The sequence below is a fragment of the Heloderma suspectum genome, chromosome 6 (genome assembly GCF_057233095.1).
Source record: "Heloderma suspectum isolate Gila_16-S chromosome 6, 16-S_ref, whole genome shotgun sequence".
NCBI classification, from domain to species: Eukaryota; Metazoa; Chordata; class Lepidosauria; order Squamata; family Helodermatidae; genus Heloderma; species Heloderma suspectum.
The window spans coordinates 98,328,176-98,353,118 of NC_139463.1; the positions used below are offsets into that span (position 1 = coordinate 98,328,176).

Below are 24,943 nucleotides of genomic sequence, written 5' to 3' on the forward strand. Positions count from 1 at the left end.
AAGCCATAAGAGAGCAACTGGGTCCTTGAAGCTGCCCATCAAGTCAGCTCCTGGGCACAAGGCTGAGCAGCCACATGGATCACCTGGTCAGACTTCCTTACTGTGGTGAAATGTTTTGTATTTCTATTTAAATTGTTGTTGTTGTTCAGTCGTGTCCAACTCTTCGTGACCCTGTGGACCATAGTACACCAGGCCTTCCTGTCCTGCGCTCTCTCCTGGAGTGTGCTCAAGTCCATATTCGTTGCATCGGTGATGCTATCTAGCCATCTCATCCTCTGCTGTCCCCTTCTCCTTTTGCCTTCAATCTTTCCCAGCATCAGGGACTTTTCCAGTGAGTTTTCTCTTCGCATTAGGTGGCCAAAATATTGGAGCTTCAGCTTCAGTCTCTGTCCTTCCAATGAGCAGTCAGGGTTGATTTCCTTTAGGATTGACTGATTCGACCTCCTTGCAGTCCAGGGGACTCGTAAGAGTCTTCTCCAGCACCACACATTTGCATATGCGAATGTTATGCAAACTGGTGTCCACTTTTTTGGTGATGCCCTTCCTTTTCGGGGGGGGGGGGGAGATGCGAAAGTGGCTACCCTATACTGACCATGTATTCCTGGGCTGAGTATGTGATCAGAGATACTGTTCCTTCATTCGTAGTAATCTCTGTCTTCCTGACCATTATTTTGTACCTGGCTCCAGTTGGTGGACCTCCGGTAGTAAAATACAAGCCTCAGGTCTGACCACCTCGATGTGTGCTCCAGGACAATCCCTATTTACTAGGGACAGCCCGTTTCTGAATCTCCCACCAGAAACCTAGGGTTGGATGACCCCAGGTTCCCACAGTATTGGAACTACAGTCATCTTAATGGTGTGATTCAGAACAGACTTTCTTCTCAGGTGCATAGTTGAACTATGGAATTTGCTTCCTTAAAACATGGGAATGGACAGCAACTTGGATTGTTTTAAATGGCAAACAGACAATTCATGGAGGAGAAAGTTATCCATGGCTGCTACTAGTCATGATGGCTATATGCTACCTTCAGAGGAAGCGTGCCTCTCCAAATACCAGTTGTTGGGGAACATGAGGAGGAGGGTGCTATTGTCCTCTTGTCCTGCTTGTGGGCTTCCCAGAGGCATCTGGTTGGCCACTATGGGAACAGAATGCTAGACTAGATGAACTAGATTGGTCTGATCCAGCTCAGCTCTTATGTTCCCAGCAAAAGTGATGTCAGATTTCATATTGTACGTTTTAAGCAGACACATTTCTACACAGAATGGCATAGATTTTAACCATGTCTCTTGACACAAACCAAACACATGGTGCATATGTGTATGTGTGTGTTCCTTTGTGAGTGCCTAAATGTCCACAAATTGCTCCACAAGACTTACACTTCTGATATACATGTACAAAAGCCCATTTCTTAAAGTAGTTGGAAAATACATAGTTATCACAAGACATTACAAATATCTTAAGTAAATAAAACCACTATCATCGGCTCTTGTTCTGTTAAAGGAAACTGAGGTCTGGATACTGGCATTTCCATAAGCTATGTTATTTTTAAAATAATTATTATCAACTACAGACTGGACGAATTCTAGCCACTTATTATCACAACCTTTTGTTTTGCTCGGTGAAGCTTTCCTTCTGTGTTTAGAAATTTGCCCCTGTTGCATGTCTGCCTGGCATGCTGCTGTGCAGCAAGGTATGGTTCCTCTGTCTGGAAATTTAAAAAGCAGTCTCCCCAGGGAAGCAAATTTCAGAAGGGCAGCCTTGTCGCAGCAAAAAGACCGAAGTCTTTTGGCTATCTTAAAAGCCCGACAAATTCATTGTGGCCTCAGCCTTCGCGCAAAAGAGCCCACGAAGTATTTCTATACTTCTAATAAATAGTTCCTCCGTGATTTGTTTTTTTTTTTAAATGCACTCTGCCCATGTTCAGAAACTTTTTTGCCTTGTTATTTTACACCCGAGCACGGCTAATTTCATGCAAGCAAAATAAGGTTGGGGGAGATCCCTGCCACAAATTAAACCCCAATCCCGACCCCCACGTGGCCCTCTCGTCTCTTCTTCCGTTCCCTACAGGAAAGCTCTAGAAAGTAAAAAGAGAGGGAAAGGGGCCGGGCTCCCTCCGCAGATGCAACGATGGGGAAAGGGGGGAGTCGGGGAGGGCGTGGCCCAAGACGCAAAAGAGACTAGAATCCGGGGCATGACGCAGCATGGAGCGCCGGACGTGACAGAGGGGAAGGTGGCGTAGCGAACGAGCCCGAGGCTGGAGGAAAGGGGCGTGGCTTCGTATGCAGATGTAGAAGGCGGGGCTCACGGAGGGGTTGAGGAAGCGGAGCTGCGAAGGTGGCGGAAGGTTCGAGCCCGGGCTGCGCCGGACAGAGGTGGGTCAGCGCCGGAGCCTTTGTTTCAGTGCTAGGGCGAAGTCTCGGAGCTTACTTAGAACGCCTGGGCGGCTAGCCCAGCGGCGTGGAACGTGATTCTACCTCCTCTGAGAATGAAAAGGGTGCTCCTGAGCGTTAGCAGAGTACATTTCGCTCCCCACCGAGCCAAGCCTCTCCCCATACTTCTCTGGCATTTAAGAATCAGTGTTTCCAGGGCAAAGCATTTGTGGCGGGTTTTGTGTTGGACGATAGGTGCTGGGACGTGGCTTTCTTGATGGCCACGGCCCCACATCTGGAGGCCTGGCCCCCTGACGAGGTTAGGCCTGGGGTAGGTCTCCTAGTGTCCTCCAGTTTGGGACTACCGTTCCCAGAAACCCTGACTCGGCCATCCTGGCTGTGGATGATGGGAGTTGTACTATGGGGTGCCTGCTGTTAGTCTCAGGGCATAGAAAGGGAGAGGGGGCACACTGCATGTACTCAAAGGCCCCTGCTGCTATAGTATTCTCAAGCGCTGTGGTGATCCTCGGCATTGGCAATAGATAGCACTGGTTGACTCAGCCTGTGGCCTCGAGGCTAATCTTTAATGCACTCTGGACTCTTACTGTCACCTGTGTGTGTGTGGAGAAAATATCTTTCCTGCCATATCTTTAAGGGCGCAATCCTATGCATGTTTAGACAGAAAAGGCCTACAACGCCCAGCATTCCCCAGCCGGCCGAGGGCTGGCTGGGGAATGCTGAGAGTTGTAGGCCTTTTCTCTGTCTAAACACGCATAGGATTGCACCATAAGTGTGACATGGAAGCACCTTTACTTGCTTTCTCTTCTGATCCTAATGTTGTGGGCCCTGGTTTTCATAGGTTCGCCTCCTCTCCAATGCTTTACTTCTGTGCCCGTCTTTGGACTTTCCCATCCTCCTCGGCTATGTCTCCTCAGCTGGAGTTGGCTCCAAATTACGTCTGTTCCAAGCAGAAACAGCAGGGTCATTTCCCCCCTCTTCCCTTACGTTGCTTGTCTTCTCCCTGCAGGTAACAGGCACACAAGGCAATGCATCTAACATGGCTCATGAGTGCTGCCCTTTTAGGGCTGGCAACCTGCGTACCCATCGAAAGGCCCAAGGAGAAACAAGAAGCAGAGACTCCCCCAGAGCAGCCGGTAAGTGCTGTAGTCCCTTGCCCTTTATCCTCTGTAACACCCTCTTTAAAGTGCCCTTTGGACAACTCTCTCTACCCGCCAGGGAAGTGAGCCCAGATTGGACTCTGACGTTGCTGGATCCAAATGGCTCCATTTGGATCCAGGTGTGTTTTCTCGCCCCGTTATTTACAAACTGCTCCAGGGTCCTATCTCGCCTGGGATCTAACTTGCCTAAACTGGTTACAGTTGGAGACCTTAAAGCCATGTCTCTACAGTTCATTTGTTTCAGGCATTTTTATCCTGCCCCTCAACCAAAAAGGCTCCTGGAGCGACTTACAATCAATTAATAAAAAGAATATAGTCCCTGCCCGCAGTCTTGAAATCTGAAAACAAAAGGAAAAATGGATGGGGAGGGAAGAGGAAAAGAGCAAGTGGACTTTCAGCACGGCTGATGGAAGCATAGCGTTCCGTGATGCTAACTAATTGAACAGAGTTTAGGCTGCTGAGTATATAATGAACCACCCTCTGGCATCTGAAGTTTTCCTTCTCCCTCAGATGTCCTGCTTGCTTTTTCTTCCTTGGTGCCCCTTATACCTTAATGCTATCTCTGCATAACGCTGCCTGTCATACTTCCTTACGCTTTCCATAAACACTTTGGCACAGCCCACAGCCCCAACTGAAACTGAACTGAAGTACGTGTCATTGAAATAAATACATTCCTTTCCTGTTCACCCCCATTTGATTTTATTATTTCTCTCCCCTTTCTTCGTTGTCTTCTCTGAGTCCAGTTTTAGACTGTAAGCCCCTTGGGGGCAGGGTTTTTCTCTCTTACTCCTTGTAAAGTGTTATGCATATTGATGGTGCTATATCATTCCCTCTATTTCTGATGTTCAGGCATGAGTGCTGATGCATATGTAGCCAAAATAGCACCGCCCACACGGAAGAGGGAGATATCAGCAGGCTCGGGCAAATCCAAAGGCTTGCAGAAGTAAAAACATATGGGGGGAACCCCCCCACCCAAGCAGCCCAGTCAAGACTGAACAGAAAACGAGAGAGAAATGGAATGGACTATCCTATTGTTGCAGGTTCCACTTCTTTATATGTGCTGGTGATTAACATGTGAACATTCCTTAGACTGGATTAGACCCCTGGTCCATCAGGGACGGTGCTGACTATTGTTATGTATTGTTTGAAAGGTTTATGAGATTGTTTTTTAGCAATAAAACAAACTCCCTTCCTGATTACACAGTTGATGGTTCAAGATATATAACAATAAGCTTCCATTTTCCATGGTTTCTCCCTTCCCTTCTAGTCACTAACATTTGTTAAGTTCTGTTTCTTGCATATAAAGCCATTTACAGTTATCACTTTCATATCTGCTAATTGGGGGCGGGCAGAAGGAAGTGCAAAAGATCTGGAGTTCTACCGGCTCTCAGCATTCCTGACCACTGCCCATGCTGGCAGGGGCTTCTGGGAATTAAAGTCCAAAACATCTGAAGATCTACCTTCTGCCCACCCCTGTGCTAATGTGCCTATTATGGACTCATATTTTTTTTTTTAAGAAAAAAAGAAAGAAAACAGAAGAATGTGGCAGGGGTGGGAGGGAAAAGGAAAGGGGGAACTTAAAATGAAAGGAATTTAAAAAGAAAGGAAAGTAATATAAGAAATAAGTAAACTGGAGCGTAGTGTTGATAGTGTGGGAGGGTGTGAGTGGAAGGAAAGTGCCCTCCACTTCTCAGTCTGCATAGAGTTCTAAAAAAAATTCTCCCAGACATTTTGGAATGTATCTTCCTGCCCTCTTTTTATGTAAACAATTGGTTCGTGAGCTGTGAGCTCCAAGAGGTCTTTCACCCAGTGATCAGGGGACTTGGTGACTTCCCAGTTCTACAGTATGATAATGCTTGGCCATGAGTGTAGCCCTATAGAGCCAGGCACCAGTACTGCTGACTACTGTGAGTGACCCAGCAGCTCACCTAGCTATTGGGCAGGGGCCTTTCCCGTCCGTGGAGATCCCAGGGAGTTGAATCTGGAGACCTTTCACTTTTAGGCACTGAGATATGACCCCCCCCCCCGTCCCTGGCTGGCATCCAGCCAATCTGATTGCTTGCTCTTGCTTTGACACAGGACACAGGCCTGTATTATCACCGCTACCTCCAAGAAGTGATCAATGTGTTGGAAACAGATGGACACTTCCGGGAAAAGCTCCAAGCGGCCAATGCTGAGGACATCAAGGTGAGCTGAGATGCATGTTGGGCGCTGTGGGCTTCTGTCTGCTAATGAGAGCAGATTTCTCACCTTCGATAGACATCCTGGAAAGATTAATTTTGGTAGATAGTCAAATTAGGGCCGTCCTGGATGCAGGACTTCAAATGTTGGAAGTGTTATTACGTCCTCAATCTATTGTATTAAAGGAGGTGAGGATTTATCCTTCCACTGTTGTAATATCAGTCTTTTAGCTTTCAAAAGGGCACAGAGAATCCATTTACACTGACTGTGCCTTAACTTCCAGGAAGCAGGTAGATAATTCAAAAGAACATGTACATCAGTAAATATTACAGGGTGTTCCAATACACAGTTTATCTCTATAATAAAAATAATGAGCTTTTTTTTCAGTGGGAGGCTGCAAAGCGAAAACTTGCCCTCCAGTGCCCTCTTTCTGTGGTTCCAGAACAGTGGTTTTGTCCTTTGGTGCTCAGACCCCACCTCCACCTTGTACTTGGATTCTTGGGCATGTTACTTTCCTTTTAGTCTCACCAGTTTGCCTTCTGGGAAATGAATGTTTTGTGACTGGCCATATCCACCATGGCAGCCATTTTGTGAGTGCCCACAACATGCGTTCAAACTTCCAAATGTGCCCACTGACCCAAAAAGTTTTGGGACCCCTGGCTTATGGGATGACCTTGAGCCAATCCCTCTGTTAGCCTAACCTACCCCACAGGATTGTTGTGAAGATAAAAATGGGGAGTGGGAGCATGATACTGCATCAGTCTGGAGGCCTGATCCACTCAGGGCCCAGTCAAAACAGATTCTGGAGTTACCAAGATGAAACAAGACCACTTGTGTAAAAGAGTGACATACAGTTTATTAAGTACACAGTTGTAATATGGATGCAGATGTATACAATAAATGCAATAGAAAGCTCACATATACCCCTCCATTGACGTATCCCTTTCGATGGATGTTGCATTGGTTCCCAAAATACAACAGGGTCTCTCTCCAAAGGGGAAAACGTGCGCTAACAGCCTGGAGAAATCTTATTCTGTGTGGCAGTGACCAGTGTGCTGTGGGGAGCCCAATGCATAGGCAGCTGTGAGGAAGGCCTGTTTCTGTCAGGGGAAGGGACATGTGAGCTATCTTTGCATTTCATTTTCTGTCCGTTTATCACCTGTGTGTAACCAATAAACTGTTAATCTGACTTATCTCTGACTTTGTTTCACTTCAGCAACTCATGGCTCTGGTTTGACTGGGACCTGACAGGACCCCAGCCTGGTGCCCTCCGGCTGTGTGGGACTACAACTCCCAGCATGTTGTAGTCCTGCACAGCTCGAGGGCACCAGGTTGGGGAAAGCTGCTGTACTGGGTTCGTTGGAGGTAGGGCAGGCGAAAAATATAATAAATCAACTTTTGCTGTCCCTCTCCTTCTAGAGTGGAAAACTCAGCAAAGAGCTGGACTTTGTCAGCCACCATGTCCGTACCAAACTTGACGAGCTGAAGCGTCAGGAGGTGTCCCGACTCCGGATGCTTCTGAAGGCCAAAATGGATGCCACCATGGAACAAGGTGAGTGGTGTGGGGTGGAGGGTGGGGCTTTCGGATGCCCCTAGAGCAGCCTTCCTCCACCTGGTGCTCTCTGGAAGTTTTGAAGGACACCTCCATTGTTCCTGGCCATTGGCCATGCTAGCTTGGGCCGATGGGAGCTGAAGTCCAAAACATTTGGAGGGCACCAGGTTGGGGAAGGCTGTCCTAGAGAGTTTGGGAACTGGTAGCTCTGGAAGCCTTTGGGTCCTGGGTTCTGTTGCCGGGACTGTAACCAAGGAGTGGTGTGGTGGATAGCGTTGGATACCAGCAGAATGGCTGGAGGGCCAGGTCAGCTGGTCTGACAACCTCCAAATCACTTTTGTTTTGTACTGTGAGTGAGATACATCTCTTGTCCCTTATCACACCTGATCGTGGTGGTTTACTGGTTCTCAGTGGCCTGGATTTGATGCTTATTTATTGGCTAGAGTTAAGAACATAAGAGCCATGCTGGATCATACCAAGGGTCCATCTAGTCCAGTATTCTGTTCATGTAGCGGCCAACCAGCTCTCGACCAGGAACCCACAATCAGGACATGAGTGCAACAGCACCCTCCCGCCCATGTTCCTCAGCAATTGGTGTACTCTGGTACTGGAGGTAGCACATAACCCTCAGGACTAGTAGCCGTTGATAGCCTTATCCTGCATCAGTTTGTCCAGTCCCCTTTTAAAGCCATCCAAACTGGCGGCCATCGCTACCTCTCGTGGAAGCACATTCCGTAGTTTAACGATGCGCTGTGTGAAGTCCTTCCTTTGATCTGTCCTGAATCTCCCACCAATCAGCTTCATGGGATGACCCCAGGTTCTAGTATTTTGAGAGAGGGAGAAAAACTTTTATCATACACTCGTTCAGCTAAAGCCGTAAGAATTTCCTTGCTGGATTAACCCAAAGGTTGATGTAATCTAGCCTGGTGCTATTCCTTAGCCTGCTTCCCCTGGGATAGCTGTGAGCTGGGTTTCATCCATAGAGAGCCCTGTTCTTGTTCCCAGAATCGGGTAATCTGAGCTACACTACCTCCAAATTTGGAAGTTTTTGGCTTCAGCTAGGAAACCTTCCCCCTCCTGCTTGCTTTTCCCTCCCCAGATGTACAGATCGATCACCTTTCTCTGCTGAAGCAGTTTGAGCACCTGGACCCTCAAAACCAGCACACCTTTGAAGCCCGAGACTTGGAGCTGCTCATTCAAGCAGTATGTCTGAATCTTCCTTCCTGGTTTAGTTAGCAAATCGGTGAGGCTGTTTTTGTGGCTGGATCCTGTGGTTTATTGCGTGTGCTTTAAATGTGCAGCCTTCCCTGACCCGGTGCCCTCCAGGTGTGTTGGACTGCAGTGCCTGTAGCTCCCGGTCCAGTGTTGGACTACTGTCGCCAGCTTGGAGCGTGGACAGGGACCAGCCCTGTAGCTGTGCCATGCCTCTAAGCACCTCCAAAGTGCGCTGTTCCTGGAGCCCCCCACAAACTCCAAGAGACAGACTGGGGTTATCTCCTCCCCCTCACTAGAGGGCAACGAAAGACTTATGGGGGGAATACGATTGTCAGCCCCTGTGTATGGTACTTTCTTTGGTTCCAGGCCGTTCACATATCTTGCTAGAGGTTGCAACAACAACCTTGTAAGTTAGGTCAGTATGATGGTCTCCCTGTTGCAGAAGCAGGAGGGGCTGGGACTGAGAGAGAGTGGCTTGCCAAAGCCTACCTAGCAGCCAACTTGAGATTTGAACCTCACACCTCTTGCTTCGCCGCTCTGCCACTGCTCAGGGTCTGCATTTGGTGCACCTGCTTTAGCAGAGCACTGTTGTCTTAGAGGCATGGAGCAGACATAGCTGTGAGTGAAGGGCTCTCTGGGATTCGTGGGGAGGCAAGCGAGAGTACGGGGCTTAGACTTAGGCAATCTCTGCACAATGAAAATGAGCATGCCAGGAAGATGGCATTATTTATTTATTTTACTTATTTAAAACATTTGTATCCCGCCCTATATCATTAAGACTTCAGGGCAGCATACAGATAAAATCAATTTCAACAGTTTAAATAATTTAAACACTTAAAACATATTAAACCATGAACAAGCTAATGCCAATTAAAATCTAAAACAATAAAATAGTTAAGGAAGCAATCCTATGGCCACTAGACACTGTCTAGAGGGCCATAGGATATTCTCATTTCCTGGAAAACTGACCACCCCCTTCGTCCGCGCTGCCTCTGAGGCAGCACGGAGAAGCCCTGTCCTCTGTGCTTGGAAGAGGAGCGCGGAGCGACTGAAAAGGGGCGTTCCGGGGTGGGGAGAGTGGAACTGCGTGTATGACACATCCAATGGGTCGTACGGCAGCCCTCAAAGGGCATGGCGTGGCTAGAAACCTCCCCCCTGACCTGCTGGCTTACCATGCGCAAGGAGGTTTTTCTTCTACAGAGGAGGGTTCAAGTATATGAACCCCTGCCTTCGGTCTGTAATGGTGCAGCCCCAACAGAGGATTTGCCACCTTGCAAGGCTTTCTCTCTCATCACTCAGCTGGCTGGGGGACAATGGGAGTTGTAGTCTGACACACCTGGAGGGCACTCGGTTGAAGGCTGCTCTGTAGCGATGGCGAGTAAGTTTATTTAGTGAGCTGGTGGCCCCTAGCTCAGGAAGTCCTGGGGCAGGGGGTGCCAGTCCCCCTCACGTTGCTGGCGATGGCACCCCTCTGCCTTCCCCTTCTTCTCACAGGCTACCAAGGACCTGGAGAACTACGATGCGGCTCACCACGAGGAGTTCAAGCGCTACGAGATGAGGAAGGAGCACGAGCGTCGGGAGTACCTGAAAACCCTGGACGAGGAGAAGCGGCGCGAGGAGGAAGCCCATTTCGAGGAGCTCAAGAAGAAACACAAGGAACACCCTAAGGTCAACGTCCCGGTAGGGGATCCCCCTTTTGTTTCTTTGTTTCTGCTCGGCCGAGATGGAGATTTTTCATTTGGCTCATCTTAATTACCTAATGTACACCCCCCCCCAATCCAGGGCAGCCGTGATCAACTCAAGGAGGTCTGGCAGGAGACCGACGGCTTGGACCCCAATGAATTCAACCCCAAGACTTTCTTCAAGTTACATGGTAAAGAAAGGGAACGTGGCCCACAGAGGTTCCCCATCCAGCCCATGGAGGTTTCCATTTCCAGGTTCTGCCCGCTCCGCACTGGGCTTCCCCTTTGCATGCTGCTGCACAGGGTGGAGAATCCTCGCTGTTATCGCTTATCACTCCTCCATGCGCCTGCCGAGTGACCCTTTGTACCCTGCCTCGCTTGGTATGGCGCAGGAAGGAGGGATCTGACTTGGCCAGCGCCTCCAATCTCCAGCCAAGTCCCTTTCTCCGTGCAGAGAGCAGTATGGAGCTCCATGCCTCTCTACGTGGAGAAAGGTAAAATGGGAAGAATGGATAGTGTTGATGGAGGGGGTGAGGCTTTGGGGCAGAGCCCCTTCCCCTGATGTTATCCAACCCACCTGATTGGTCCAGGGGGCAGTTCGGCCCCCCAGACCCAAAAAAAGTTCCCTCCTTGTCCTAAGGCATCTGAACTCCTAAATATGCTCTTTCTGGTATAATAGGCAAGTACACCATATAGATAGAAGTATATCTATCTATCTATCTATCTATCTATCTATCTATCTATCTATCAATGGTGGAATTGACACAGTGGCTGCATTCTGATATAACGATAAGCCAGAATTGCTCAGAATTCCGGCTTATCAAATTTTATTATGCTCTAGCCACGCAGGCTTTAGCACACAATCATAAAAACAAATCAGGCACATAATAAGACAGTAATTAAAATGAAATGGAGCAGATCAATAATATCAACATAAGAATGTGCTATGAAACTGAGAGTCATTATTTTAAGTACTTCTAAGAATGTGTTGTAGCACCCGGTAGATTAAAAATGTCTCTCTTTGCCAAGGCCAGCTTGGCGTACTTAGCAGTTCGATATGATACATAATATGTTCCTTCTAGTAAGAATACAATTTTTTTTAGAATGGTATCATCTCTATTATCAATAAGGGGGTCCAGATATTGAGTTCTTAATTCTGAGTACATTCTAGGGGAAAATGGTGTAGGTCCTCTATCTTCTTACAGCCGTTAGGGCATTCTGTATTTGTATTTGGTAGACTAGCATGGCGCCCTTTGACTTCCATCAGTGGTAAAGTATTCAGTCTGCATTTGATTAAGAGACCCTTGAAGACATGCAGTCAGGTGGAGGCCAAATATAGGGTCAATTTCCCAGGATATACAGTAGGGTTTTTATACAATACATTAGAGTGACAGTTGAACACTAATGTGCTAGTATCCTGGAAAGCAATATCAGCTAAATGCCTTGCAAGTTCTAGTCTGGCACTATAATTGCCACCAAGTAACCTACTGAAAATCCCAATTCAGATATAAGGTGGCAAATTTTAGTAGCCCATGATTCTGGGCCCATTTCCTCATATGCCATTAGAACAAGAGGGAGGCTTGTTGGAAAATTATCTTGAGCCAGTAATAAATGACTGCTTTCTGGACCAAAGTTCTCACTGAACAGCAGGCAGACTCCAGGCGTACCACCGCTTTAGAAGTAGGTCTAGGGAGTCCCAGGGCTCTTGTTAAAAATTTACATGTTGTTCTGAATCCAGCACTGCAGTGTTTGAATGAACCCATACAACTGCCCCGTACACAAGCTGGGGCAATAGCTTAGATTTATGGAGCTCAGGAAGGGGCGCCACTAGCCTACCACCAAGTCCAGCCGCATAACGAAAGCCATTACGTTGGCTGTTGACCCTGCAGCTTTCAGGTGGGTGGTCCAAGGTCCTGAGTTCTGTATCGTTACACCCAGGTATTTATAGGAGCTAACTTGCTGTAGCTGCTGGGAGTCTAGCTGCCAGCGATATTTCTGCCTTCTCTTTCCAAGCACCATTATTTTAGTTTTAGAATCAGTTTTAGAATTATTTTTATCACACTGCCAGATTGCCTCTGATTGGCTCATCTCATAGTGGGAGTATCTAAATTAAACCCTAATTCTGGCTTGTGTCTCCCGTAACAAACCAGGAATGGGAAACCTCTGGTTTTGGGGTTCTTTAGTTGAGGAAAAAAGGTGAATAAGGGAGGGGAATCATGGCAGAGGCGTTTAAAACTATGCATGGTGTGGAGAAAATAGACAGGGAGAAGGTTTCCCTTCCTCTCTCATAATACTGGTCTGCATGGTCTCATTCCATGAAGCTGAATGGTGGGAGATTCAGGACAGAGAAAAGGATGTATTTCTTTACACGCTGCATAGTTAAACGATAGAATTTACTGCCACAAGATGTAGCAATGGCCACCAACTTGGATGGCTTTAAATGATTATTAGACAAATTCATGGAAGATAACACTATCCATGGCTACTAGTCATGATGGCTCTAGTTTACCTCCAGATTCAGCGGCAGTATGCATTTGTATGCCAGTTACTTGGGAGCATGAGTGGGAGGGTGCTATTGCCCTCATGTCCTGCTTGTGGGCTTCCCACAGGGGAGCCTGGTTGACCATTGTATGAACAGAATGCTGGATTAGATAGGCCTTTGGCCTGATCCAGCACAACTCTGAATTCTCAGCAATTCTGGTTTTATTGTTGCATCTAAACACAGCCAGTGGCAAGCCCTGCATCAGCATATTCTGCAGGGAATATGAAACAACAGGTTAACCCTGATTACAACATGGCTGGGGGTTTATGGGAGTTGCAATCCCACACATCTGGGGGGCACCAGGTTGGGGAAGGGTGTTCCACAATTGCCGCTTAGTTCCCTACTCTCCGTGACAAGTCATGTTCTCCCCAGGTTGTGGATTGGGACCAGGAGATGGAGGCCGGCCTGAAGTCACTGAGGTTGCAGTCCTATCCACCCTTACCTGGGAGTAAGCCTCTTTGAACTCATTGGGACTTGCTTCCAAGTAGACATAGGACTGCACTGTTGAGTGTATTTGTGGCTGTCCCTGTTACTCAGTCTTCCTTTCTTTTTTTTCAGACACAAATAGTGATGGTGTTCTGGATGAGCAAGAATTAGAGGCTCTTTTCACCAAGGAGGTAAGTTCTTGGCCTGCTGTCATGGATGTAATAAAGCTGTGTCTGGAGCTGTGCTACTTCAGACCACAAATTGCTTGGGGGGGGGGGGGATACTCACATGCTTGAATGCTCCTTCATACCAAATTTTTGGGGGGGCGGGGGAAATGCACAGAAAGCTAGCACGTTAAGAAGATGTCTAGGCTAGAACCATGCTCCCTGACATGTTGGTTTTCTACATGCAAGCAGCTTTTTCTTATACGGGGGTTTTACCTCCTCACAAGCGCTTCACCGTACAGAGACAGGAGAGAACAAGTGCATTTCTAATGCAGACCTATACATGTCTACTCAAAAGTAAGGCCCATTGCGTTCAGTGGGACTTACTTGCAGGTAGGTGTGTATAGGATTGCAGTCTCCATGAACTTTGCATGCAAGTAATGGCACAGAGCCCAAGGTCCTTTAGTTTGATGCCGTGCTGTGCAGGTAATGGTTCTGTGTGCTATTCAAGCTCCATCCACATTGTGAGGTTCTTGCACCGGGCTATGTGGACCGGAATTTGCTACTTGAGCAGGTTGGGCTCTGTCACCATCTTTGAATATAGGTCCAGCCGCTTTGCTGGAAAGCACCACCTGTGTGATGGCATTGGGGTGGGTGGCACTCTCCAGAAGCGTGAGGTGGCGGTGAGTGAATGGCTTATGTTTCATTGAAGCACATCGCTGGTAGCAGGTTTAGGGAATACAGATTTGTACATTCTTTTTTTTAGAAAATACAGATCTTTATTAAATATACCAAAATCAATAATACAGTAGTAAGTTGGATAACATTTACATATTTGCATTTGTAAATTTAGTTTCCTCATGTAAATTGACATATCTGAAAGAGTCAAATAATACCTGACATGCTACCAGCTTTCTGTGGCCAAAATTGTTTCCATTTACTACATCCTATCCTATTTTTTCAAAAACTGAGAAACTCTCAATCCTACAAACAACCACAAAGTGAATGGAACCTTCTACAGTCTGCTGTCTTTTGATCTTTCTCTCTCGGGAGTGTTGACAAGGGAGCATCCTTTTTTCTGGCAAATACATTAGTATTAGCAAATGCAGTGCCTTCCACAAGGCAAACCTCCACAAAAAAGACAGTGGTTCCTGGCTTCAGGTGAGATAATTCTGTTGAGTTGATTAACAGTCTTGAGAGGCAGGCGTCGTCTCTGGGGAAGGGCCATAGCTCAGTGGTAAAGCACATGTTTTGCATGCCAAAGGTCCTAGGATTGATTCCTGGCCTGTCCAGGTGCAGTTGGGAAAAACTCCTGTTTGAAACCCTGGAGAGTTGCTGCCAGTCAGTGCAGACCAGGAGATCTCAAACTGTGGTCCATTCAAGTGGTCTGTGGAAAGGTTGCAGAATGGTCTTGGTCCTGCACTTTAATTGATTGTTTTTTCCTGTTGATGGTGCTCAAGGCTGTTTTGACCATGGCCAGATTACCGAACAGGCAAATGAGGTTGTGGCCTAAGACCCGTGACTTTCATAAGATAATGCGGCACTGATTTTGACAATGATGCCTGTGTTGAAGCGAAAGGAAAGGTTCCTCCTGTGCACTTACCGAGTCATTGCTGATTCCTAGAGGGACGCCGCTTTCACTGGCGTTTTCATGGCAGACTATAGCGGGGTGGTTTGCCATTGCCTTCCTCAGTCGTGGCTATCTTTCCCCCAGCAAGCTGGGTACTCATTTTACCGACCTTGGAAGGATGGAGGGCTGAGTCGACCTGAACCGGCTACCCGAGACCCAGCTCCCGCTGGGATCGAACTCAGGTCTTGGGGAGAGTTTCGGTTGCAATACTGCCGCCTACCACTCTGCACCACATGAGGCTTTGTTGAAGCAAAAACACATTATTAAAGTATGAGTTATGTACATGCCTAGATTTGAATAATAAAATCCGTGTTTATTAAGCGGTCTGCCAAGACCTCCAATAATTTTCATGTAGCCTGCAAAAAAAGAATGTTTGAGAACCACTTACATGTACGGTACTGAACTGGCTGGACTTAATGGTCTGGCTCTGTATGAAGCAGCTTCCTATGTCTGTGTGGCTGAAATCAGGACGTTGTAAGTCTGGTCCCCACTGTGGTGCACATTGGCACCAGTGTGCCCAGAGACACTTTTCCTGCTGCCTCCTTGGCTCTCTGCCCCTCCTGATTATTTAATTTATTTTTTTTAAAAAATTTAAACTGCGAAACCAGCATGCCACTTTGTGGCATGCTGGCCTCCAGCCCCATCTCCCCCCCCTCCCCCGCCAAGAATGGCTCTGGGTCTCTTGTGGGCCCCAGAGGCATTTTTAGAAAACAAAAATGTTTGGTGGCTGCAGCCCTCTCCTATGAAGTGTGCCTGGCCCCCCAGAAGAAAGCAAAAATGCAACCTGAGTGGGGTGGAGGGAAGTGTTTTGCCTGTGCCGTGTGTGTATCTTTGAGCATCGGCAGTTTGTCTTCGGTGAAATGAGTGTTGGAGCAAAAAGCTATAGCGGGTTTAAAAACTGGGTTTGCGTTTTGGAACTTGGACCACACCTCTGCCTTGTATTTACTGTCTTGGGCAAGTTACTTTTACTTTCACTAGTTTGCTTTCTGGGAAATTGGCATTTTGTGACTGGTGAGGTCCACCATGGCAGCCAATTTGTGAATAGACCAGCCTCCCCCATGGCAACCATATTGTGAGAGTGCCTCACGACATGCTCTCAGAATGTCCAGTATGTCCACTGTTGTGTCCCCCCCCCAAAAAAAAGGTTGAGGACTCTTGCAATCTAACTTGTGTGGGGAAGGGGTTACTGTCGGTTAGAGGAGGGAGAAAAGAAACACAACTTTTTCAAGCCTTGATCCTATCCTTGTCCCCCACCTTGCAGCTGGAGAAGGTTTACGACCCGCGTAATGAGGAGGATGATATGCTAGAAATGGAAGAGGAGCGGCTCCGCATGCGGGAGCATGTCATGATCAACGTGAGTGCCTGGGCTGGGGGAGTGTGACAGCGGGACCCCCCCGCCCCCGCGCGTGCACAATAATCGGAGCAGGCAAAGGAGGAGAGGATCCAGATATGGGCAGGGTTTGGTGTATGTTCATTTGTTTCAAAAGGTGATGTTGGTAAAAAGATCCAGGGAGCTGAAGTTGTACAGCAGGTAAGAGTGTGAGAGGTCCCAAGTTTAGATCTCCCTCTCTGCCCTGAATTTGCTGTGGGGCAGGCTTAATTTCTCTCAGCCAGCCTGTTGTTGGCAGTATGGAGATAATTGTGCTGGCCTAACTCACAGGCTTGTTTTAAGGATTATTGAGATAATGTATGTCAAGGCAACGAATTCTGCTTCTTATTTATTATCACTCTCATTGTTGTCCTTGTAGTTCATAATTATTTTATTATTTTTATTGTCATTACTGCTATCGTGATAATCTGGAATGTCTAGGGAAGCTGAGCATGCTAAAAACAAAACAAACACCTTAGGAGAAACCCCCAAATTGGTGGCTGAGGGTGAGAACAAGCAATGAGGCTGGAAGAAAATGGAACCAAGGCAGTCGATGAGATCATGGTCTTGGCTAATGTGCGGTGGGGCACAGGAAGCAGTGGCAGTGGAAAGCTAAAGCAGCTCATAACTAGGGCAGAGCATAGAAGGGAAGGCCGAACCACTTCCCTCATCCCCAGGAAGCACTTGCCACCATCGTGTACTTCAGCTTTCCCCAACCTGGTGCCTCCAGATATGTTGGACTGCAACTCCCATCATTTCAAGCCAGAATGATGGGAGTTGCTGTCCAACACATCTGGAGGGCACCAGTTTGGGGAAAGCTGTTCAGCTTCCAGCTGGCTGTGGTTGAAAGTGCCGAACCAGCACTTTTTCTTTTCTTTTCCCCAAGAGGTTGTAGAGAGACTTCAGGAAATGGGCAAGAAATGTGTTTCTGGGAAATCCAGCTTTGTTCCCCTTTTCTTCTCCCCCCTCCCCCGGCCAGATTCTGAGTTTTCACTTCCCCTTGTTCATGCGACTTTGGAACTGTCATCCATGCCTGGGAACTTCCAGGTTAGATGCCTGCCATGTGTTTTACAGGGGCTGCCTTTTGAAGGGTGTTTAGAAACAACAGCTGGCCCAGAACGTGGTGGTACAACTGTTAATAGGGACTAGCCACCGGGGGGCTTATGTCACCTGTGCTCCCAACAAATTCATGTTCAGAAGTAGTGCTGAATGTTGAGGTAACTCAATGTTAGGAGAACAAGCATAGCTTCCTCCCCACCCACCCTCTGGCCACCTGGGCTTGTGATTCCTCTTGCAAGGAGGCTTTCAGAAGCACTCATATCTGTTTTTGAGCCATTTTGTCATTTGTCCAGGTTGACTCCAGGTTCTCCTGCCTTCTGAAGGTGGCAGGTGGGGCCTTTTTGATGGTGGTGTCCTGCCTACGGAATTTCCTCCCCAGGCAGATGCATGTGGTTTCTTTCCTTGTTCCAAGGGGAAATCAAGTCTTTTCTTTTTAGAGAAAACATTGTGGGCAATTTGCTTGTCCTGCACTCACTGATGGTTGGGTTTGTTGCCCATATGCTGTTATTTTTATGCCGTTTTATTGTTGGGTTGGTGGTGAATGATTTTGTTTGTAATTCTGTGATGCATTAAATTGTGGCATACTGTAACATTAGGCTTTATTGTTGGCTGCTCTGGGAGCAAAGAGGTAGCATATATTCTAAATAAGTATTCTTTTGAGCCCCTTCCACACCCATAAGGGCTAAAACCTTGCTCAGTTTTGTGTTTTAAGGAAGTGAACACTGAGATTCTTAGAATCTTGGATTTTATGCCCCTTATTTATGTGCTGTACAATTGCATAGCAGACCAAAGTGAGGAATCCCCAATGTATTTGTTGCAGACCTCTGAAACTCTAACAGACTTTGCAAGGAAAATGTAGAAAATGGGGATAGGTGCTGAAAATTGCAAGGGGCCTGTTGAGGGGGAAGAGGAAAGGAAGATTCCATGGTTATTTCACAACTTCTTATCCTCTCGCAGGTGGACCTTAATAGGGACCGGCTGGTGACCCTGGATGAGTTTCTCAAATCCACTCAAAAGAAGGAATTTAATGAAGTTGATGGATGGAAGGTGCGTGAAGGGAAACGGGATTCTAAATGACTTGGTTTGCACATGATGCGAAGCCATAGTTTCTTTAACCAGTGGTTTGTTGCCCAATCCAGGGTTTGTTTGGCAGATGATCGAACAAACCGCAGTTTGCTTTCTCAATCCTTGGGTTGTTTCCCTCCTCCTTCACTCTCTCCCTCTCTGTATCCCAAATGCCTTCGCGGCACTGTAGTACTAAGTACTGGTTTTTTGACCACTCTTGCCTGCCACCTTTGTATTCCATAAATCCATGGTTCAGGGTTCAACCATAACAATCCATGGTTTAAGCAACCCAGAGTTCACAACCCAACAATAAACCATGAGAAAGAGAGAAAAACTCTTTCTGTGTTTTTTGTGGCTAACAAACCATTCTTTGTTAGTGACTGGGTTCGTTCATCAAATCAACTCAGAATTCAACAAACCATGTATTAAATAAACCATGGGTTAGCATTAAGTGCAAACCAGGTCAATGTCTGTTTCAGGGGTCGAGGAAGTGTACTACTAGTAGCAGATAGTAGACTATTTTGATTCTCTCTTTCTACGACTAGATACTGTACTTTGCTAAGTCATTAGAGAACAGAACATCTTGCTGCAAGAGCATGGGGTATACAAGCAAATAATCAGCTTGAGACAAGCTAATTTCATTGGGGCAAGGGGGTTGGCTTAAATAATCGGGTATTGCAATGCCTACTCGGTCTGATCACATTCCTTCACTATAGTACAAGAGATCTGAAATCTTGATCTTCTGCATTGTTCTGAGTCAAGGAAATAGCATTTTAAGTGTATTTAATTAAGGCCTAACACCGATGTTTACCTATATCCGCATTAGTGTAATAGCCTTATTAGACTAATCAAAAGATTACAAAAAATGTGCAAGCTTTTGAGATCTTTAGATTTCTTCATCAGGTAAGATGTTACCAAAGCAAGACCTCTGAGCTCTGATACTTTTAGGTGCTGAAATGTTTAAAAGCTTCATATAAGTTTATGTGAAATACACTGAAGGATAACACATTTTTATCAGATCTGCACATTTTAAAAAATATCTGGGGGCGGGGGATGTTTAAATTATGAGTGGCAATTGCTCTTTTTCCCTGTGTATGTTAGAATAGTTTCCTGTGACACTTAATAAAAAAACCCTCTTGGACCAGCTTATAAAATTTCAAAAATATATGAACTGGAAAGCTGTTTCATCTAATTAAATAAGTTTTTTTAATGCAGTTTTAAAATGCAGCATAGTTACAAAGTCAATAATGAGGGATGTTAAAATTAGAATCATGCTAAACTCTTAAGTCTGCGCTTCACTCCATCAGAAGCGTTGTCTCTGTGTTCCAGGAGGCGTGACCAATTCTACTTAGAACTTTTTAGTAGCCTCTTATGATGATAAACATAATCTTGTGTACGACCAAAGGGGCATTTCCAGTGCCCCACCCCACACTGTTATTTTATTTTTATTGGTGTGGGGAAAGCAAAGATCCTCTCCGTCTTTCATATTTGCAGCAAAGTGCTTTTGAGAAACTAATTGTACTCTTCAATGAGGGCTTGTTCAGGGCCCTAGAAACTGCAGTATCTTGTAAGACATGGGTGCAGAACCGGAGGGCCAGGGGCCAAATCCAGCCCTCCTGAGATCCTGATCTGGCCTTCCAGGTCTCCCCAGGGGGCTGTGCTCTCTTCCCTTGGCCCTAGTTTCTCTTCCCCCACCCCTGCCCCCTGCAACAAGTGGTTGGTGGTTTCCAGCTTTTGTGCAGCTTTTCCCCCATTCTGAAAGGTTGCTGGCAGGAAGAGCTTGGAGCTAAAATATGCTGGCTTTTCTGGCCATGCCCTGATTGCCTTCAGCCCTGCCCACCACTGGAATGCGGCCCCCAAAAGCTTCTCTGAGAACGGAATTCGGCCCTTGGGCTGAAAGAGGTTCTGCACCACTCTTGTAAGAGGACTTCAAGATCTGTGATGGGGGTCGTATGATCCCATTATAGCCTCCATCCACCAGCCCCCCGCCCCCGCATTTTTGTCCACTGAACAAGCCCGTGTCATGTGAGAGTAGCTCCCAGATTCAGTCATGTTGTACCCGTCGAGCCAGCTCCCTCTCCCGCTGCTCCCCCATCCAGACGGTGGAAGAAACGCAGGTCTACTCGGAGGCGGAGCTCCAGCGCTTTGAGGCGGAGCTGGTGGCCCAGGAGGCAGAGCTAAGCCGACAAGCGGAGCACCTCCGCCAGCAGCACCAAGAGCTTCAGCAGCGGCAAGTGGAGCTCGATGCTCAGAAGAAGGAGTATCAGCAGGTACGGAGCATCAGATCAGGCAGTTTTGAGTTGGGGGGGCCACCTGGCGGGGCTCTAAGCCAAAATGCCCGGCACCACATGGGATCACTTTATCAGCGGCCGCTTCCTGTGGATCTTACCATGTAATCCTTATACGCCACATCTCTGGGAGGGTCTCGTGTTCTAGTTCTTGTTCGTTTGCTCCAGTATATGGCCAGAGTTTGGAGTGCACAAATAGCAACCAGAAAATGCTAATGTAGTTTAATTTATGAGTCAGCCTATGGCTGAGGCTTTCTGGGCTATGTACATAATAAAACCAAGAACAAAAAATAAACCAATGATAAAACATGGTAAAAGGTAATGTTTTAAAACCAGCAACATATAAATGCAGTATTCTAAAAGACATAGATTTGGGGTGAGCAATCCTTTGGCCCCTAGACAGCATCTGTGGGGGTGGGGGGAGATAGGATACTTCAGATTTCTGGATCCGAGGCTGGAGACGCTGCTCTGACCTTGGAGCTGGGAATCCACACTCCCTGCCCCCCCCCCCCCAAAGTTGGCATGAAGAAAACCATGCCAGCTGCCTATCTGAAGTCAGAAAAGGGACCCTGGAGAGTTGGAAGCGTTTTAGAATGGAGCATGCTAAAAACAAAGCAAGTGGCACTTAAGGATTCTTTTGAAAGGCCTGGGCGAATGAAGAAGGCTTTGCTTGGGGCCACACATTCAACAAAATAGACACCAGGCAGGCCTCTCTATGTGGGGCATTCCACGCTTTGGACAATCCAGAATAAGTGGGAGATGCGGAGAGCCAAATTGCTTCAGTTCAGGTGACTGGGAAGGGGGAGAATTGGCTGTGTGTGTGTGTGTTTAGCCTGCTCAGCTTCCCAATTCCTTCCAGGTTGTGCTCCAGATGGAACAGAGAAAGTCCCAACCACAGCCTGACCAGGCCCCCCAGGCTGGGCCAGGGGGAGAGCTGAAGTTTCAAGCCCAGCCACCTCATGCAGCCCCAGCAGGTAAGAGCCGCCTGAGCTCCTCAGTTCTCGGGGGTCTTGTCTGTTCCGCAGGGGGAAGTGGTTGGCAAACAGGGTTCTGAGCTTTCCTGAAAGGGGTGAGGATCTACCCCCCCCCCCGTTGCATTTGAATTACCTCTTAAATTGTACTTGAAGGCCCCTGTCCAACTTCAAGTCAGGCTTGACAAGGAGGCAAAAGGCTGGACTGGATCAGCCTTCCTCAGCCTGGTGCCCTCCTGATGTGTCGGACTGCAGCCGCCCAGAGAGCTTCAGCTGTTGGGTGGTATAGAAACGTAATAAATAATAATACCCCCCAACCTTTCCAGGCAGTGGCCATGCTGGCTAGGAATGCTGGCAGTTGTGGTGCCGCACAGCTGGAAGGTGCCAGGTTGGGGCAGGCTGAGAATTCCATGTGCCTGTCTTTTAAGTGAGTGCTGGAGTGGAGGTGCGCTGATCACAAACTCAGTTCTCGAGTCCTTATGTAACCCACACGGCACCATCCGTGCAGAAGTCCCAAGGTTTGCAGAAGCACAGCAACACAACGTGGGGGGGGGGAAGCCCCCAAAACAGGCCAGTGTGAGGAGTAGGTGTAGGAGGTGGCCATGGAATACTGATTAACAATTGGAAGGGGCTAGGAGTGGGAAATGGACAATAAGGGAGGAGGGGGAGTGGAGTGGAGTGTTGCAGCTGGAATCCTGAACAAGAGCACACCACGCTGCGACATTTTGTTGCAGCTCTCGCTTGTTCTTCCTCATTTGAGTGCAGCCTTCCCCAACCTGGCTCTCCGCAGGTGTTGTGGCCCACAACTCGCATCATCCCTGACTATGGTGGCTGGAGACTGATGGGTGTTGTAGTCCAAACCGTCTGGAGGGACCCAGATTGGGGAAGGCTATATTTGAGTGACAGTGTGTACCAGAACCACAGTGTAGGAGTTACTCTGGGTTGTTTTTCATCCGGAGTGCAGGCATATGATGGTGCATGGGCAGGGGTCAAGCCAAAACTTGTGTCTTCCCCTTCACCCCACAGCAAAGGAGCACTGCCCCACCCCAGCTTTGCTGTCAGAAGGGGAGGCTCCATTTCAGCTTCAGCCAATGTTCGGGAGATGGGCTCAGGGCCCCTCTGCTAAGCAGTGTCTGGGAAAAGCTTCCCCCCGCCCTTTTTCTCTGCAGGAAAGAGAGGTGGGCAGCATGCCTCCTTCAAGTGACGCTGGGCAGTGGTGGTCAGTGTGCTTCGGCAGAGCAGCCGCCAAGAAGCCCCGCTCTTTGTTCTGCTCCAGAGCAGGGGAGGGTGAGGAGCTTGTCCGTTCAGCTCTGCTTGGCTGCACGGCGCTCTGGCAGCCTTGGCCATGCAGCGCCCCACCACCTCCAGCCCTTTCCCCCAAACCTGGAGCTGGGGAGGGGGCTGGGATCACGGCATGGCTGCCGGGAGGATCAGTCCCCTTCCCCATCTCTGCTGCTTCAAAGTGGTGAGAAAGGCTTGTCGCTCAGCATGCTTGCCAGAGGGTAGCGAGCCAGTGCGTTGCAGTGGTTAGAGCGTTGGACTGGGACTCGGGAGATCTGGGTTCCAGTCCCCACTTGTCCACGAAGCTCACTGGGCGACTTTGGGCCAGACACTGCCTCTCAGCCTGGCCTTCCTCACAGGGTTGTTGTAAGGATAAAATGGAGAGGAGGACCATGTGAGCTGCCTGAGGTTCCTTGCGAGAGGAAAAATGACGGGATAGAAATGGAATAAATAATTGAAAGCCATGGAAGTGTAGAGGTGGAGGGGGGTGGGCATGCAGGTGGCCATCCAGTCCATCCTCTGCTCAATTCAGAAAATCCAGAGCTGAAGCATCCACAGCAGCTGTCCGTCCAACCTCTGCCCGAAGGCCTCCAGCGAGGGCGAACCACCACCCTCTCTCAGTAATGGGTACCGTTGTTGCACTGCTTTTGCCGTCAGTTGATGAAGCCTGTGTGCAGTTGTGTTTTGGCGAGGAGGAAAGAGAAAATGCAGGCAGGCTTCTTGGTATCTCTAGGAGGCAAGGTGGTGCAGTAGCAGCAAGACCCTCCTATATTCTTATCTTTCCAGATCAGGCTCTTCCACCCGAGTCCATTCCAGAACACGATCCTGAGCAGAACCAAGTGGAACCTCTTCAGAATCAACAGCATCCAGAAGTTGAGATCCAATAGAAAGTGTGTGTGTGCGTGCGTGCGCGTGCGTGCGTGCATGCACGGAGCAGGCTTGTATTTCCTTCTCTTATCCTGAAGTCGGAGTGCCCGAAACCAAATTTTCCCCCAGGACAGTGGATGTGTGGGCAGGTGGGGAATCTCTTACACTGCAGAGAACTGTGAGAGGAGTCTTAACGATACCTCACCCCTAAGCCAGTCTCTGCCTGTTCTTCCTCTAATTGCTCCCAGCAACCAAGAGAAGTGTATTTTTAAAAAATTATCTGCCCCTTTCTGCTGATCAGGCTGTTGTGCTTCCCTCCAGCCAGAGCGAGCCTCCGAGGAAGCCCGTGACGGGAACTCTAATGAGGGAGGTGGAAGGTGTCTGCCATTTAGAAGGATAAGCAGGGTGCAGTTGAGAAGAGAGAAGCAAGGGACCGACAGCATAGCCTCCCCTGGTTTTCTCTGGTCATTTTGTCCTAGGCTTCCTGAAGGCTTATGGGTAAATAAACAGGGGCGGGGGGGAATGATGTCTCCTAATTGCAGCATTGTGTGCTCTGTCCCCTTGCCCAAATGTGGTTCCTTTATACTGGGTTCGCAGTGTGGCACCTTTTTTTTTTAACCTAACAGACACTGAGAGCTGCTGGATGTTGACTTTTGTCTCGGAATAATTAGGGTCCTATTTAATAAAGCTGTTGAGCCCCTTGGTACCCTTTCTGCATGGTTTTCCACAAATTCCTCCTCCTTTCCTTCTAGGTGGCTCCTCCGCCAATGAAAGTAAGTCCTACTGAGTTCAATAAGGTTTACTTCCTAATAGAAGAAAGGGTGTTTAAGGTTGCACCCTCAGTGTTATTGCTTCCTTTATTTTTCCCCCCTTTTTACCATTTTGTTGTTGCCTCCCTCAGCCTAGAAAACGGAAGAAGATGAGCATCCAGAGTTGATCACAAAGAAGAGAAACGAGTTCTCGGGATGCAAGATAGAATTCCAAGAGGCCCAACGCGTTTCCGCCTTTTTTCTTATTTTAGGCCCCCTTCAGCCCCCTGAAGGAGGCCTAAAATAAGAAAAAAGGTGGAAACGCATTGGGCCTCTTGGAATTCTATCTTGCAT

At 47.9% G+C, this 24,943-nt stretch overlaps 1 protein-coding gene across 1 annotated transcript; it reads left to right on the forward strand.

Moving 5' to 3' along the window:
* The first annotated feature begins 2,315 nt into the window (after window positions 1–2,315).
* NUCB1 (nucleobindin 1) lies at window positions 2,316–24,543 on the forward strand. The gene is made up of 13 exons (XM_084805498.1): window positions 2,316–2,373; window positions 3,398–3,524; window positions 5,628–5,735; window positions 7,149–7,281; window positions 8,381–8,484; window positions 9,991–10,176; window positions 10,279–10,369; window positions 13,279–13,337; window positions 16,202–16,294; window positions 18,326–18,415; window positions 20,533–20,703; window positions 21,581–21,695; window positions 23,760–24,543. Exons 2-13 carry the CDS (start codon window positions 3,417–3,419, stop codon window positions 23,858–23,860), a joined length of 1,359 nt encoding a protein of 452 aa, XP_084661624.1. The 5' UTR covers window positions 2,316–2,373; window positions 3,398–3,416; the 3' UTR covers window positions 23,861–24,543.
* Window positions 24,544–24,943: the final 400 nt, after the last annotated feature.

What these genes read in the sequence shown, in the direction of transcription:
- NUCB1 (XM_084805498.1), top strand. Translation starts at nt 3,417, where the DNA reads ATGCATCTAACATGGCTCATGAGTGCTGCCCTTTTAGGGCTGGCAACC. An exon ending in AGGCTCTTTTCACCAAGGAG is followed by an intron (nt 13,338 to 16,201) that starts GTAAGTTCTTGG and finishes CCCACCTTGCAG; the next exon opens with CTGGAGAAGGTTTACGACCC. An exon ending in GGGAGCATGTCATGATCAAC is followed by an intron (nt 16,295 to 18,325) that starts GTGAGTGCCTGG and finishes ATCCTCTCGCAG; the next exon opens with GTGGACCTTAATAGGGACCG.